The 17,558-nt window shown below is 40.4% G+C and overlaps 1 protein-coding gene and 1 long non-coding RNA gene across 4 annotated transcripts in view; one reads left to right on the top strand and one right to left on the bottom strand.

The window, feature by feature from the left end:
• The first annotated feature begins 10,453 nt into the window (after positions 1 to 10,453).
• LOC136699220 (uncharacterized) lies at positions 10,454 to 12,646 on the top strand. Its single transcript, XR_010803631.1, has 3 exons — positions 10,454 to 10,592; positions 11,417 to 11,518; positions 12,202 to 12,646. It is a non-coding gene; the product is annotated as an uncharacterized lncRNA (long non-coding RNA).
• A 1,183-nt stretch (positions 12,647 to 13,829) lies between these two features.
• Positions 13,830 to 17,558, bottom strand: part of LOC136699215 (ribonuclease inhibitor-like) — a 36,135-nt gene continuing 32,406 nt past the window's right edge. For 2 of the 3 annotated variants that reach the window (XM_066673737.1, XM_066673738.1), the window contains 2 exons: positions 16,675 to 16,721; positions 13,830 to 14,696 (listed from right to left, as the gene is read on the bottom strand). In XM_066673737.1, coding sequence (XP_066529834.1) covers positions 14,146 to 14,696; positions 16,675 to 16,721 — 598 coding nt within the window. In that variant the 3' untranslated portion in view covers positions 13,830 to 14,145. The remainder of the gene's footprint in view (positions 14,697 to 16,674; positions 16,722 to 17,558) is intronic. The other variant, XM_066673739.1, reaches the window with a different exon arrangement.

The raw sequence follows: 17,558 nt of genomic DNA, 5'->3' as shown, positions 1-17,558 counted from the left end.
CCGGGGACTGAAATGGCAGCCTGCAGTCCAGATCTTTCACCTATAGAGAACATTTGGTGCATCATAAAGAGGAAGGTGCGGCAAAGAAGGCCCAAGACGATTGAACAGTTAGAGGCCTGTATTAGACATGAATGGGAGAGCATTCCTATTTCTAAACTTGAGACTCTCCTCTGTCCCCAGACGTCTGTTGAGTGTTGTAAGAAGAAGGGGGGATGCCACACAGTGGTAAAAAATGGCCTTGTCCCAACTTTTTTGGGATTTGTTGACGCCATGAAATTTTGAAACAACATATTTTTCCTTTAAAATGTTACATTCTCTCAGTTTAAACTTTTGATCTGTGATTTGTGTTCTATTCTGAATAAAATATTAGATGTTGCCATCTCCACATCATTGCATTCAGTTTTTATTCACAATTTGTTTAATGTCACAACTTTTTTGGAATCCGGTTTGTACAACGCTTTGTATTGTAAGGATGTAAGTTTGGATGCATCTGCTCGGCCGTGGCAAACCAGTCCTCTCTGCTCTCTACACACTGTTCCTGAGCGAATCTGAAGCCCACATGAAGTTTGGAGGTCTGTAGCGATTGACTCTGCAGAAATTTGGTGACCTCTGTGCGTACATAGTCTATATAATTCCAAGAGTGAGGACAGCGCCCTCTATTGACCAGCCGCCACTGTTTATACCCAGATTAAATAATGGTGTTACAGATTGTCATTGTTTAAAATAATTAAAGGGATCTAAATCGTGTATGATTTTTTTTCAATTATAAATATATATTTGATTTTGCTTTTTTGTAAAATTTTTTATGTCTCTATTGTCTTACATCTCTTTGTTTTCTACTTTTTAAACCATCACTGCAGGGATTTAAAGAACTTCAGATGGCAGTGTGTCAGGAACATGTAGATGATTTAAGATGCCGGAATGTTCTTTGATCAACTGTGTTGTGACAATAATTATTTGTTAAAGGGTGAGAAATTGTACAAATTCATAGTGTGATAGTGTGCTGTTTACAGTCAGTCAATCTGATATTATTAAATTCACTGAAAAAAAGCAAACACATTCATTATATATCTCTGTAGTTTAAGAGTTTTGGAGATATGTGGCTTGGAGGTTTTGTTACCCCCACAGAGCAGAGAAAGAGAGAAGGTATATCAATTCCAACAGCTGCCCTATAATGACCCAAGTGTCAGAAATCCTTACTGCACTCCCGTCATTCAGAAGAATATTGTTTCTGTTTGTCTTTCTCTTTTAAATGTTCACTCAGATCCTCCACCCTCTGTCTTTCACTCTGGGCCCTTCGGCTAATACAAAGAGGGACAGGGAATTCTCCTCCACTCCCCCAGGAACAGGAGCAGAGAGACAGGGTAATAAACATTCTTTTTGATGGGGCAGAGTCAATGACCTCATCACACAGTTTCACACACTCACCCAGTCACTCACACACTCACACCTGTGGACAGATTCACACACTCACCCAGTCACTCACACACTCACCCAGTCACTCACACACTCACACCTGTGGACAGATTCACACACTCATCCAGTCACTCACACACTCACACCTGTGGACAGATTCACACACTCACCCAGTCACTCACACACTCACCCAGTCACTCACACACTCACACCTGTGGACAGTTTCACACACTCACCCAGTCACTCACACACTCACACCCGTGGACAGATTCACACACTCACCCAGTCACTCACACACTCACACCTGTGGACAGATTCACACACCCACTCCATTTACCAACATGTGTGTGTTTGGGCAGTGGGAGGAATGCAGCGGACCCAGAGGAAACATACAGAACCACGGGGAGAACACATCACCCTCCTCACAGACAGTGACCCGAGGTGGAGATAGAACCCACTCCCTCAGGACCCCGGAGCTGTGTGATGACACTACCTGCAGGGCCACTGTGCCACCCGGTGGTGCTGGGGGTTTTAGCCGTATTCAAATATAAAAACATTAAACTACTAACATTACTTAATGCTGGTACGCTTCTTTTTCAGAGCAAAAATAATCCCACTAAAACATATCAGTCCGGTTAATGGAGGCATTTATTTAAACGGTGCATTTTCACAAAGGGTTAAATTATAAAGAGATTCTCTTCTTTTGTGTTCATATAAAAAAATAAACCAGCTTTCACTGAATTCTGGAAATCTGAAAATGTCTAATAATAAAACATTCTATGACAAGATCATTTAAATATTTATTTTTTTTTACAATCTCAGACTCTTCACGAGGCACTAACTCAGTGCTGCCACACTGCCACTTTACTTTGACCTTACTCAGACTCAGAGTTTCAGTCCTAAACTGTCACTGCCACACGACTCCATTTAACATTCACAAAGAAGCTAAGAATCTCCTCTCATCCTCATCTTAAATGTGTGTTATTCTCTCACTGTTTCAGACGCTCTTTTCCCTGCGTGACTCTAATTCAGCTGCAGTGTGTGATGTCATATACCAATATGTTTCATCATTATTACATCTCACTGTGTTCTGTACTTTGTATATGGCTCTGATGACAATGACAAGAAGCATGGACTTGACTTGTGACGGAGTATTCTCAAACCTCAGATTGTCCACAGGGAGGTGCTGTTGGCGCTCAAGCTGCACTTTTGTAAAAAAAAAAAAAAATCCCAGGCAGGAACCGTCTCAAACCTGTATTTGAGCATATTCTTGATCTAAACAGCTGATGTGCTAATGCTGTTATTCATTCACTGCCTAAAATTACCTTTTAACTATGATCTGTGATTTGTGATCATCATTAAACTCAATAACAGTTTCTTCATTTAGTGAGTATTCCCAAGACTCACTCATGTTCTTATATCTACACTGACTACGGTGTTGAGTCTTACATGTGTCATGGGTTCTGACAGTTCAGCCCCCACAAAGTGCAACAATCAAATGGTAAATCCATCTCTCTGTCATTTAGGTAATATTTCTGGAAGGTCATCTAAAGGTAATATAGAGATCAACTGTTCTGCAGGGAATGTTTCAGCAGGAGGAATCGGGCACTGGAGCTTCAGATTTAATTCAAGTTCATACAGAGAACAACACAGAGGAAATACTTGGTCAACAGCCCTGCAGTCCTTCTTCCATAAACTGTTGTGAATTTACAGCAAATTATCCCTTCCTATCCCTTCCTCAGCCACTTTATTTATCCCTGAGGGGAATTCACACTGGGCACCTAGACAAACAAACAAACAATAAACAAGTAAATAAATGAAAACAAAACATTGGAACCACCTATAATTGATAATAATAATCTTAATATCCAGTGTAAGTGCACATTTTGTAGTCTGATGGCTTCAGGCACAAAGGTCACTCTCGTAACGATGGCCAAGACTCAACCGTTCAAAAGCAAATTGAAGAGGGTGTGAAGGGTCATTAATAACAGGCTGTCTGTTTTTCAGAGTTGTGTAAAACAGCCAGAGATATAAACTTGAACATCAATCATTTTAGAGCAGATGGATATCAAACACTGTAGGTGATTCCTGTTTTTGGATTTTAAACACATACAAAACTAAGGAATACTTAATAAAAGAAATACAAGAAAAACAAACAGATTAACAGAGTGAGAGTGAGAGTTTTCTAAGGGAGTGAATGTGCTGCTGGCTTTTTAAAGAATGGTCTTTGTGCTGTCCACATATTTTAATTTAATATTAAAGACTGTCCCCAAATACTTGTAAGCATTAACTCCGTCTACAGCCCTTCCATTTATACAGTGCCTGTATTCAACGTTTGCAGCTTAGTAAAATCAATGATCATCTCCTTAGTTTTAGTGATATTCATCACCAAATGTGAGTAATCACACCATTCCACAAACTCCTGCTAAATTTGACCATGATCTTAATCTGCACCAGGGAGCAGAGACAAATCTGTCAGCAGCTAATTTCATAGAACAACTATATTCATGACTCCTCCAGACGTCAGTGTATAAGGGGAAGTATAAAGGAGACAAAACACAGAGCCAGAGCACGTGTCATAGATGTGAAAAAGTTACATTTACATGTTTCTCTCTGTGATCTTTGAGTCAGAAAATACATAACTGTGTGTCAGTCCATCCCTCAGTCTAAAAGGTTTAGACTTTTCTGGACTAAAAAGGTGCTGAAATGTGTTAAATGCCAATGAAAAATGCTGTTGTTTTAAGTTCTTCAAGATATCTACAAACTAAATCACAAGTCATTTAAAATCTGCCACACACCACACACCAGAGTGATATGTGAACTGTAATGAATCTAACAAAACTAGAGCAGCCATAAGAATGAGATCTGACAGTATTCAAATGATCTCATTGCTAGTGAAGATATCAGTATGTTGTCCTTCATGATAATGTTCAATATTCTTCAAAGAGTGGAATATTCTGACTTTGTCTCTTAATATGTAAAAATTCTCTGTGAGAAATGTAATTTTAAATTCAGTGTTTTCCATCTGAGCACAGTTTCACTGGATCTGTGGATACAAGACTTGCCATTGCTGACACTAAAGCAGCTGGAGAGGTATTTAATCCTAAATTAAATCAAGAAGAAGTACAGGGATTGACTGAGGGCTGTGGACTCTGTGAGCTCTGTGACTGCCTCTGACCGTTTGTAGAAAATATCCCCGGTCCTGGCTTCCCTCCACTGGCTCCCTGAGGTTCACAGAATTCAAAGCGGCTACAGCTCAGGGGTGATCGCACCTTTCCAGTTGCTACCCCAAGACTGTAGAACAACTTTCCCATCAGAATTTGGTCTGTACCCTCCATATCAGCCTTTAAATCCCATCATAAATCCTACTTTTATTCTTTAGCTTCAGATGACACTTAAATGTCTGTGATTTTCTCTCGTTGTTGACGTTCTGTTTCACTGTATCACATTTTATTCTATGTGTGTTGTTTTTCAGTTAATTTTCTCTGCTTGGTTTGTTTCTTTCCTGTGTTGAAATTTAATTCTGTCACTTTACAGATTCTAGTTTGATTTTATCTTTTGCCAATGTTTCTGCTTTCTTTATTATACAAACTTATTTCTCCTTCTATTCCTGTCTTTATTTTCATTACCTTCCTCCAATGTAAAGAACTTTGGACAATGGCACTTTGTTTTAAATGTGCTCTGTAAATAAATATTACTTACTTTATGAATCAGAGCACACTCATCCCTCACTACTGCTGCCTCAGAGGCAGTGCACACGTTACTTTCACTGATTCATGTCACCATTTTATCAGGAGAAGTTTTTTGAAAAGCTCATACTATTAAATGAAACAGATCATTATAAGTTTAAACATGTGACACAACAGCTCTCAAATGAACTGTACACGCGTCTGTTCTGGGCGTTTGTGCATTCCTCAAAACTCTGTTGATAAGCCACACAGTAGTGCAAAGAATTTTGACTATCCTCAGATCTAAGTAGATCCTCAGATCTACACTGAAGCATAAATGTGTGCTCAGTGTCGGGACACTCAGGACTGACAGCTACTCAAACAATTTAAAAACGTATCTACATCAGATTCATCAAAACCGGGAATCAGTCTCTCATTACTGCCCACAACAAACTTTAAAGGAGAAAGACGCCTTTGTGGTGAACACACCTTAGCACTGCTGCAGAGTCTGGGCTTGAGTTTGTTTACCGTGTGTATAGAGGATGTCAGGCTCTTTGATGGTTCTGACATTAGAACCTCCAGAAAGTAGTGCACCCCCCAGGGCCTGGAGATCAGTGATATCTGAGATTATGAAAACACAAAATACAACTGTGTAGGTATACATGGGACAGTTTAGGAGAACAAAAACACACCTGAGTATAGTATAAACACTATAAACAGGTTTCTATCTATCTATCTATCTATCTAGTAAAGCATATTCATTTTACTTTTCATATTTTCTGAAATTTCACTAAAACACACAAACACACACACACACACACACACACACACATCTATCACTGTGTGTTTGGAAAATTAGAAACCATCCTACAACCCCATATCCAAGGTTAGAACTGTTTGAATAATGCAAATAAAATCTGTGATCTGTGACGTGTTAATCCTATTAAAGCTTTAATGAACATAAAAGTTCAAAGACAAGATTTCCAATGTCTAAATAACTCATCTGTATTTTGTAAATAAACACATTTAAAAATTCGACACCTGAAACATTCTCCAAACCTTTGAAAACTGAGGAGAATAATGGTACCATTTGTGCCAGGGATTTTTCTCCATCCTCGGTAAGGTTTCAGGTTGTATTTCTTGATGCAGTGGTGGACGGTGTAAACTTTCAACACTTTTCTGAAGTCCTCCCAAAGTCATGTAGCTATATATATCAAAGTAACATGGCGTTTCCTCATGCAGTGCTGTCTGTGGGTGGACTGAGGTTTCTCCAGAGTTCCTGAATCTTCCACAGTGTTACAGACGGTCCATTTTGGGGTGAGAAATGTTCACTTTGTGTTTGTCTCACACAGTTCAGTAAAAAGAGGTGACCACACTCCTTCATTGCTGCATGACACTGACCCTTTAGTGGACACTCCTTTATCTCTTTTATATTCTCCTGTTTTGCCAATGCCCCTTTTCTTCATTGGAAAAGACCGGGGGAATGTTCCACACAGTGCCAGCAATGATGTCACAATAAAAATCTTAAACACTCATTCACAGTACGCAGTTCACACCATTACACGTTATATTCGTTGTTTATGATGGCAGCCATTGTGTAACTTTCTTTCAGTTTGTCCAATAAAATTTAGACAACACTACAAAATGTCTGACATTAAGTTGACTTGGATGAATTTCTGACACAGCTTGTGTCTGCTTCTACACCATTACAGTTTAGTGCTGTATTCAGGGAGGCGGCCACTGTGTGACCATCTAGCAACCACCCAGCAACAACCATGGAAACCATAGCAAAAACAACATGGGTTACATTAGCAACACCTTTGCTAATTCCATTCCATGGCAACCATTTCAGATCTAATAGCAAACTTATACGTTCTAGTGACTATTTGTCAGCCCTCATTGATAAGGCATTTGGAGTCAGGGGTTTTGTCCTGTTTCCTGTTTGGGGGATTGTCCTGAGTTAGAGGTTTAGTTTGTCAATGCCTTGCTTGGGGTGTGGACATGGCAGAAGCCATGGTCAGCTCTGAGATCCGGGTGTACATCACAGTGTTTCTCTGTGTGCAGATTGGATCCACACTAGACTATTCATAGCTAAAAGTGTTGAAGTTGGAGTTTAAAATGCAGGATTATGAAGCAGAATTTCTCTGGTAAAAGTGGTGCAAATTGACACGGATATGAGCTTGCCTTGAAAAAGTTGAGTTTGGGGGACATTTCTCTCCCTCAAAGCGTAGCCTTGTTCATGGTGCATTCTCCAGCTCCAGCTGTAACTACCATACCTCTGTTACCTGAATCCTACTCCCTAGCTCACTCAGCAATCATAATACAGCACATGATTTTGACCAAAAGAAACGGTTTTATCTGAGAAAGGGTGTTGGGCTGGCATTGCTCCTGCATTTGAGCAGCTCAAGGAGCTTTGCTCTTTTAAGATTTTAAAAACAGATAAGATTGTATTATATTGTAACAAAAGAGTGTCCAGTTTGTCTGCTGCAGCTGCACTATCTGATGTATTTGTTCTGACCCATAAAAATGTCTTTGTTTTGACTTCTCAGTGTGATATTTTGTAGCCACACCTCACTGTGTCAGATCTTTCTGGTCTAATGCTACTTTCTGTGCTGCTGAGAAAAGGGAATGTTATTATTGTCATGAATCCGCTTGTCTCATTATTGTGTGACACACCCTCGAACTCTAATGTGCCTGGTTAAACTCTCCAGTGAAGAATCTTAATGCTTTATGTATATTATAGTTTAGTGATGATTTAAACATTCAGCCCAATTAAGAGTCACATGTAGCCTTTAGTTTTCAGTGCTTTGTTTCCTTCTGTGAATTAAAATGCTCTTTCTGTTTTCAGGGACTGGATTCATTTATTCTGGACTCTACTGAGTCCTACTGCAGTGGTGATGTTTTAGTGAAAGGTGATGAACTTGGCATGCTGAGGGTAAAGTTATACACAGCATTTTTTACCCTGAATTATCACTGGATTAAGAACACCTCCCTTCTATCTTCATTCATTGTCCATTCTCCCAGCTCCACTGGTTCACCTGTTTCTCTTCAAATTCTCTTATCCTCATTTCCCCCTGTTCTTCAGCGCTCAGGACCCCCACAGAGCAGGTGTGATGTGGTGGTGGATCATTCTCAGTGCTGCAGTGACACTGATGTGGTGTTAGTGTGTGTTGTGCTGGTGTAGAGTGGATCAGGCACAGCAGTGCTGCTGGAGTTTTTAAACCCCTCAGTGTCTGAACTGAGAATAGTCCACCGACTAAAAACATGAGCTGACAGCGTCCTGTGTCACTGATGAAGGACTAGAGGACGACCGACACACACTGTGCAGCGACAGATGAGCTACTGTCTCTGACTTTACAACTACAAGGTGGACCAACGAGGGAGGAGTGTCTCACAGAGTGGACAGAGAGTGGACACAGGGTTTAAAAACTCCAGCAGCACTGCTGTGTCTGACCCACTCTACAACAGCACAACACACACTAACACACCCCCACAATGTCAGTGTCACTGCAGCGCTGAGAATGATCCACCTCCACATCACACCTGCTCTGTGGGGGTCCTGACCTTTGGAGAACAGGGTGTGGTCAGTGCAGCTGATTGTTTAGTGTATGTAGAGACAAATTTGCTGGTTCCCTGGAAGATGCAGTCTGTTCTGAATTGCCTAGTCATGCTCAAGTTTGTAAATTTGTTGATTTGAGTTACCACACACCGCGAGTAGATCCATTTTGATTTTGGCTCAGAACGCTGATGAAACCCTTGCCCCTTATTTAAATTCAGTGAAAGAGTGACATTTATTTCAGACTAAAAAGGTATTTTACCGATGACTTATGTTTATTAGGAAATGGTCACGCTCTGGCATTGCTGGTGACTGGGCTGAGGTTCACAGTGTGATTGTTGCTCATCCTTAAAGACCACCACTAATACTGCCTTTAGCTCATTCATTCATTTATTGTCTGTAACCATTTATTCAGTTCAGGGTCACGGTGGGCCTAGAGCCTACCCAGAATCACTGGGCATAAGGCAAGAACACACCCTGGAGAGGGCACCAGTGCTTCACAGGGTGACACACACTCACACATTCACTCACACAGTCACATCTATGGACACTTTTGAGTCGCCAATCCACCTACCAACATGTGTTTTTGGACTGTGAGAGGAAACCGGAGCACCCGGAGGAAACCCATGCAGTCACAGACAGAACACACCACACTACTCACAGACAGTCACCCGGAGGAAACCTACACGGACACAGGGAGAACACACCACACTCCTCACAGACAGTCACCCGGAGGAAACCCACGCAGACACAGGGAGAACACACCACATTCCTTACGGACAGTCACCCTGAGGAAACCCACGCGGACACAGGGAGAACACATCACACTCCTTACGGACAGTCACCCGGAGGAAACCCACGCGGACACAGGGAGAACACACCACATTCCTCACAGACAGTCACCAGGAGGAAACCCACACGGACACAGGGAGACCACACCACACTCCTCACAGATAGTCACCCGGAGGAAACCCACGCAGACAGAGAATACACCACACTTGGGGCGGCACGGTGGCTTAGTGGTTAGCACGTTCGCCTCCCAGCGCTGGGATCTTGGGTTCAAGTCCCATCTGGGTGGAGTTTCCATGTTCTCCCGTGTCTGCGTGGGTTTCCTCCGGGGTCTCCGGTTTCCTCCCACAGTCCAAAAACATGGAGGGTAGGTGAATTGGCCTCTCTAATAACTGTCCTGGTGTGTGAATGAATGTCTGTATGTGTGTGCCCAGATATGGATTGGCGCTGGGTTAAACCCTAGTGCCCGATGCAGTCCTCCAGGTGGACGGTCGTTCCTGGTCGAGAGTACGCTGTGCGCGTTTGGCTGCCGCTTCTCGCCAGTGTGTGTGTGTGGATTGAGTGTTCTGAGCAGTGTGGATTGTAAAGCGTCCTTGGGTGTCTAGAAAGGCGCTATATAAGTGTAAAGATACATACGTACATACATACACACTCCTCACAGACAGTCACCCAGAGCAGGATTTGAACCCACACTGCTGGACTGAGTGTACACACTTAAAACATGGTAACAACCACACACACACACACCAAATATTGAGCTTCAGACACACCATACACTACAGCACACATCACACATGCATCCTCGGATACTACATATATTCACACAAATAAGTAAAGAACATTTTTATGTAGAGGGTTTTTTTAAAGATAAAGGGACAAAGCCTTCCACTAACAGCTGGAGAAACAGGTTTTACAGGGAACTGTGGCACGGCTTGGTTACTGTGTGAGTGATGAAGGTGATAGTGATGATGATGATGATGATGTAGATATATACACACACACAGCAGATTAACAGCAGCTTTAACTCCCTCTGCACACTACACTAAACTCACTCAGACAACATGACAACTAACAACATGGAATCTGCACAATCTGCTACATGTACTGGAGGATGGTCACCCTGGTTGGATGCTGATGAAACTCTGAAGGAGGTCTGCAGGAAGGTGAATATGCTCTCATTTGGTCATCTTCTGTGTGTCATGAATCACACACGACTCTAAATAACACACGAAAATAATCACTGTGTTCTACTGTATTATTGATTTTACTGACCTAACATTTTGGTACCTTGTGTCTTATCTGGTTTTATAAACATCATACATGACATATTATAAGCTGTTCTAGTCGTTTATAAGTTATTATAATCCCCTAAATAATGATTTTACTAACAATGTGTGAGTCAGGTTACATAATGCATTACAAAATCTATTCATAAGAGCACTGCAAACTTTAAAACTCACTTTAATTCTGGGCTCCGATCAACAATGGTATAAACTGAGATTGAATCTCAATGGAACATCCAATGGAATGGAATATAACTCTTCTTTCATAAGGAGTTATTATACACAGGTGATAGTTTAAGGGGAATTGTGCTGTATTAAACCTCCTGACATTTATAAAACATTCTGAATGCTGGATTCATAGGATGTGATGCCCAAAACCTGAAATCTGTAAAAACAGTTCCACTGATCTGTGGTCTCCTAGCCCACACGTGGATTTGAGAATGTGACTGGAGTCATTAAGATAGTAGGAATTAAAGGACTAATGTATTTAAATGAGCACATGAACTCAATACAAACTTAATTCATTGAAGTGTGAAGGTCTGTGATTAATATTATTTTCATTACTCATTACTCATTATTATTATTATTATCATTATTATTATTATTATTATTATTATTATTATTATTATTATTATTATTATGACAAGTTAAGGGAGTGTATGTCTCTTAGCTCCATAAAGTGAGTGTTACATTTTATATTTCAGCTACAGCCTGAAGTTGAAAAGATAACTAGGGAGAATTATTCTTGTTTTGAAGCTCTGGTGTTCCAAAGACAAGTTGTTGCAGGCGTGAACTACAGAATCAAGGTATATTTAATATTCATATTTGATTATGGTTTGTCTGTGGGCTATGAATACATTATAAATGTCATAAGTCATTAAAACATCTGTTAATACAACATTAAATAGAACATATTCAGTGCAATAAGACTTTAAAAAATGACTTTTTTTGTTTTTGGTTATGTCTTTGTTTGGTTTCATCTTTAAGAGGGTTAATTTAATTTGTAATATTTGAGTTTTTTGGTAATATTAGTTTCTTAGTTTTTTTCCCTTTATTTATTTATTTATTTTTTCATTTTTTGAAATTTGTTAGATTATATTTGTGTTAATTTTTGGGTTTAGTTATTTTCTTTTCTTATTATTTTTCTCTGGTTTCCTTAAGTGTATACTGGCCTTATTGGTTTCCATTTTTGATTATTTGTTTATTTTGGTTTTGTTGATGTTATAATTGGTTAGTTTTGCACTAGTTATAACTGGCACTGTGTATTTTTTTAACAAACAAATTTCACTGAGGCATAGTTATGAAAACTGTGAAAAAAGATGTAAATTACAAGAATAAGATGTAAAGTAAGAATACTTTCAGTTATGAATACATTTGTTAATTAAGTAGAGGGTCATTTGGGGTACCACATTTGTTGCTTCATGCTACATTTAACCATACTAATCTCTTCCTTTATTTTACCATTTTTATCTCTCTCTCTCTCTTTCAGGTGTATGTTGGAGTGGATAAGTGTGCCATAATGGAGATTTATCAAGACTTAAAGCAGGTCTACCATCTGGAGAATGCAGTGCTGTCATTGCCTGATGTTTCCTTCACAAATTAAATCTGAGTTTAAAAGTTGGTGTGCCCCTGAACTAACATAAAATCCCCAGTTCCAAAAAAGGTGTGTTGTAAAGTGCAAAAAAGTATTCTTTGAAACTTAATTTAATTAAAAAAAAGTAAACATAGACTCTGGATTTTGAGATTGTTTTCCCTATGTTTTTTATAGTAGTAGATGAACAACCTTAATTCTTAATCTTTGTTCACCTTTGTTTGGAATGGCTGAACCTGTGTTGGATGCTCCTATTATACCTAAACTATTAACCAGCTTCGAGTGGAATACTTCAAAATTGTGTGACAAATTTTCTATAAACATTTAATTCTTATTTTGTCCCAGTCCCAAATTTTTTAGGAGCGTGTAGCAAGCGTCACATTATACATTGTGTATATGTTACAAATATTTACATATTAAATTTAAATAAAATTAAAATTGTTACATATTATATTCATCATGACAAGGCCAAATTACTGTCTGTAATTTCCTTCTTATTTACACTATAAACAATAACAATTTCTACAGCTTATGCACTACAACCTCAAACCTTCAGGATTATAGAATCTATACATGAATAATGTGCTTCTGCTTTTCTTACTGATCAGTTGTACAGTGGCACAGCAGGGAGTGTTTAAGTGTGATGCCCCCATCTCATACATCAGCCCCCACTCATTCATACTACACAAACAAGCTGTGTCTGAATTTGCACTCTAACTATTTCCTTCCCGTTTAGGACGGCAGTAATTTTGTAATCTTTTTTCCAGTTTGTCCACTAGGATATACATAACACTAAAAGTTGGCTGACATTTAATTGGTTGTATGTGTTTTCTGACCAAATTTGAACAAAACAAACAAGATAAATGAATTCACTAAATGAATGCAACCAGAAAAAAAGGGTTGGTCATTCTTTTATTCCTATTTGTGACCATAGCCAGAAGGGCTGCCCTTGTAGAGGTGACCACTACACTTCTGCTGAAAGGCAAATAAGTGTATTCCAGCTGCATTTATTGTAGCTTGGAGCTGAGGAACCTGGCCTGAAAGAAATTCCTAGAGTCCTGGGTGACACTCTTTGGACTGGTACAGGGTTCAAAGCATATACTTTTTTGGATTTCTGCCTCTTTTCCTGGCACTCAATCTGGGGAGTGATTCTGGAAATGAATCCAGATCTGACTCTGCATTGAAGTCTGTGCCAGAAAGCTCCTGCCGAGCGTTAGTGGCATTTCCCTGAACTGAGTGCTCAGACACAACAGAAGCATCAGCAGTTTCAGCCAGATTAAATCCAAGGTGTCCTAAGGAGAGAGGAACTCAGTCCTCCACTGTTGTATGGGACTCTTTTAAAGCTTCAGTAATGCTGTCCTGGGCTTGTCAGAATCTATTAGAGCATCTTGCTACATGTTAATTATTCTCAGTCAGTTTGTCAGGTGAGGTTTTAGGAGACTGGGAAGGAGAAATAAATGTGAACATTCAGATATTTATTTAAACAAATAATACAAGAGTAAAGAATGCAACAAATCAATGCTTTGTTCACACATTAACTCCAGAGAATGTCTAGAGAAACTCCAGAATATCAGGTCTGGAAATGTCCTGGAGCCATCCTTTCACATCCTTCACATTTTCCTAGCAGGAGATGAAACACATGCTTTAGGTGTGGAGCACTCAGACTTTACCTGGAGTCTTCACAGGACGCTACCAGGATACAAATCTGGGTAATGTCTGGGACGAATGATGTCACACCACACTCTCTCTCTCTCTCTCTCTCACACACACACACATCAGTATTTATCCTTAAGCTGTTTGTGTGTGTGCGTGTGTGGGCGTGTGTGTGAGTGTGTGTGTGAACTACTCTACCTCACACATATGTGCTGATGATCCAGAACCCCAAAATGTGAACCCAGCGTAGAGGGGCTGAGTGAATGTGGTGGTGAGTGTGTGTAAATGTGTGAGTGTGTGTGTGTTGGGTGGGATGGTGTAGAAGGATACAGTGCCCTCCTCCCAGTCCAGATACACTCCCACTCTGTTAGAGGCGGGGGTGGAGGGTGGGGCAGTTATTCCAGTTTTCTGATTATTGTAGCGGAGAGAGAAGCTGTTATCAGAGCAGATCAGACACCAGGAATTTTTATTGAGTCCGAACATACCCTCAGCGGTGTCCCTTTTCCTCCTGATTCCTCTGTAGGACACAGCTATATCAACCACCCCCCCGCTCCACTCCACCTCCCAGTAACAGCGTCCAGTCAAACTCTCCACACTCAGAACCTGCTCATAATAATCAAATCTCTCCGGATGATCTGGATACGACTGCTTCTCTTTCACACGCTCCACCTTCCTTTTATCTTCCGAAAGAGAGAGAGCAGGGTGTGCTGTGTTTGGATCCAGAGTGATATTACACGCATCTACACAAACAATAAACACACATTAGAGAACACACCACTTACACATCACTCCCTACCACTTACATGATCATGTGCAGTTAGAAAAATTAGCTAAGGGTTTGCTAAAACATTGAAGGATGTTTTGCTGTAAGCCGTTAAAAAGCACCACATTAATAAAATTAGTGAAGTAAGGTCCTTTGCCCTGTGTGAGTTCATGACATGGTGCCTGGAGAGAGAGTAAAGTTAGAGGAACCGATACATTCCAAGACCCTTAGGCACAAAACGTAATGTCACTACGGGCACTACTGTCCTCTGTAGAGGTGGCTGAGATCTGAAATGCTTAGTGCTTAGAATGCCAGTGATCAAGAATAATGACAAGATTAAAATATGTGCTGATTTAAAAAGCTTAATTAAACAGTGAAGTGAGAAAGATTCATCCTGTCAATTCCTGAAGAACATTTCACATAAGCTTTCAGGGACAAAGATCTCTAAATCAGCTGCACCTGGTGGGATTTGGCAGATACCACTTCACACCAATCTCAGCTTACTAACCACTTTCATTACATTTTCCAGCACTCTTCCTTTGGGATCACTTCTTCTCAAACATTTCAGAGAATGAAGAACACACTACAGAAAAACAATGAAGGAGTTTGTTTTTGGGGAGAATCAGGAAATCCATGATCAGAATTTGAAAGCAGCATTGAAGATTGTGGATAAATCTGGACTAAAGCTCAACCACTCTGGTAAACTCGAGACAGGATACCTTGGTCAAATAATTAACAAAAATGGAATTCAATTTGACATGGACAAAGTCAAAGTAATCACATAATTGCCAATCCCCACCAATCCTACTGAGCTCTGGAAGACTTTAGGCCCGATCACTACACTGTACTCCACCCCAGTCACTGAGCTGTTAAATAAAGATAGACATTGGGTGTGGAGAGAATTCCCATTTGATAGGGTGAAATCCATGTTCACTTAGGCACCAGTGTTATTGTTTTATGATTTCATGAAGCCCACTCTGGGTAGTGCTGAGGCCAACAGCTATGAACTCCAGTTGCTTTCTGTTCACACAAACAGAAACAGAGAACAGGTTCCCAGATTGAAAAAAGATTGAATGTGGGAAATTCTCACACTGTGTGAGGAGTATGGAGAGTTCTCTGCTACAGAGCAATCAAAAACCACACATGCCCATGATAAATGACCAGACAAAAGTTCCTGTTTCCCTCAGTCATGCAGTGAGGACCCACTACTCAGAGCTTGATGGCATTGTCCTATATTGGGACAGGTTAGTGAAGTTTTCATTTTCTGAATGAGAGAAGACACTACAAATGTGGAGAAAGTGCCGGAATAACTGTAGGCTTGGCCTGAAATGAGCTGTGATTTAACACAGAAATTTTACACCCTGCCAGATGTTTCATGGCAAAAGATTGCTGCAGACCTATGTGAGCATGAGGGATGGATGTACCTAATTGCAGAACAAAATTATTATTTAGACATAGCTCAACTGTCCTGCATCAACTGAAGCAATCATTGCCAGTTTTAAGAGCATGTTTACAAGAGGGGTATTCAGTCGATCAATTAAATTATATTTATATAACGCTTTTCACAACAAAGTCATCACAAAGCAGCTTTACAGAGCAAGTCAAGTGAAACAGTAAGTATTGAGCTACTTAGTGAAAATGAATTCTGTTTCATCTAGCCCCCACCGTCAAATGGTGAAGCTATAGGGCGGTAAAGTGCTAAGCACATTCTTAAAGTCTGAGCCACATCTAGCTTTGATGTTTCACCTCCTTCTTGTTCATGATTTCCTATCATATGAAACCTACATTGTCTATATCCAGATTAATGTTTCAGGTATAAATTTTTAACATCCCAAGGAACACAAGACACAAGGGAGGGGAGAGTAAGGAGAGAGCGAGAGAGAGAGAGAGAGAGAGAGAGAGAGAAAGAGAGAGAGAAAGAGAGAGAGAGAGAGAGAGAGAGGGAGCTGGCTTACATTTTTTCACACCGGGTTTGATTCGCATCTGCCCTGAATTCTCCATCCTAGAGAGAGAGAGAGAGAGAGAGAGAGAGAGAGAGAGAGAGAATGGAGCATGATAATCCAGAAATAATGAAAGACTAAAAATCCCTGACCTGTGATAGACTGGTGCCCTGATGAGGTAGTTCTGGTCTGGCCTTTGTCCAGATGGTGGAAGACATTTGTACTATTACGCTTCCACCGCCATTTTCTTCCCAAAGAGCTTTTAGAGGAGCAGCAGGAGCAGATAGGGAATGTAGTGAGACCGAATAGTAGTGGGTATGAATGTGTGACATGAAGACTAGCAGCTCTTCCATATATTTTCAGTATATTTTACATGACAAATAATTTGCTCTCCATTATAATACAATTAAGGTCAAAATTAACATACTATATGCTGTTGAGAAATTTTATTCTTGGGGCAACATGGTAGCTCAGCAGGTCGTGTTGCAGTCACACAGCTCCGGGTGACTGTCTGTGAGGAGTGTGGTGTGTTCTCCCTGTGTCCATGTGGGTTTCCTCCGGGTGCTCCGGTTTCCTCCCATGGTCCAAAAACACACGTTAGTAGGTAGATTGGCGACTCAAAAGTGTCCGTAGGTGTGAGTGTGTGAGTGCGTGACACCCTGTGAAGGACTGGCGCCCCCTCCAGAGTCACTGCCACCCTGAACTGGATAAGCACTTACAGACAATGAATGAATGAATGAATTAAATTTATGCTTGGATTGTCGTGCACTTTGCCCCTCCTAGAGAGTCTTTCTCCTAGAGATATTTCAGCGTGTGATTATTAGCGTTACAAATTTTTAAATGTTTTTTTTTTTTTTTTCAATTTTTTAGGCTTTTTTTCTGCTTTGTCCCAACTTGAC

This window comes from Hoplias malabaricus, chromosome 6 (assembly GCF_029633855.1).
Source record: "Hoplias malabaricus isolate fHopMal1 chromosome 6, fHopMal1.hap1, whole genome shotgun sequence".
In the NCBI taxonomy this organism is placed as follows: Eukaryota; Metazoa; Chordata; class Actinopteri; order Characiformes; family Erythrinidae; genus Hoplias; species Hoplias malabaricus.
Note: the sequence above shows the minus strand (reverse complement) of the source record. Positions and strands in the feature narration are given on the sequence as shown.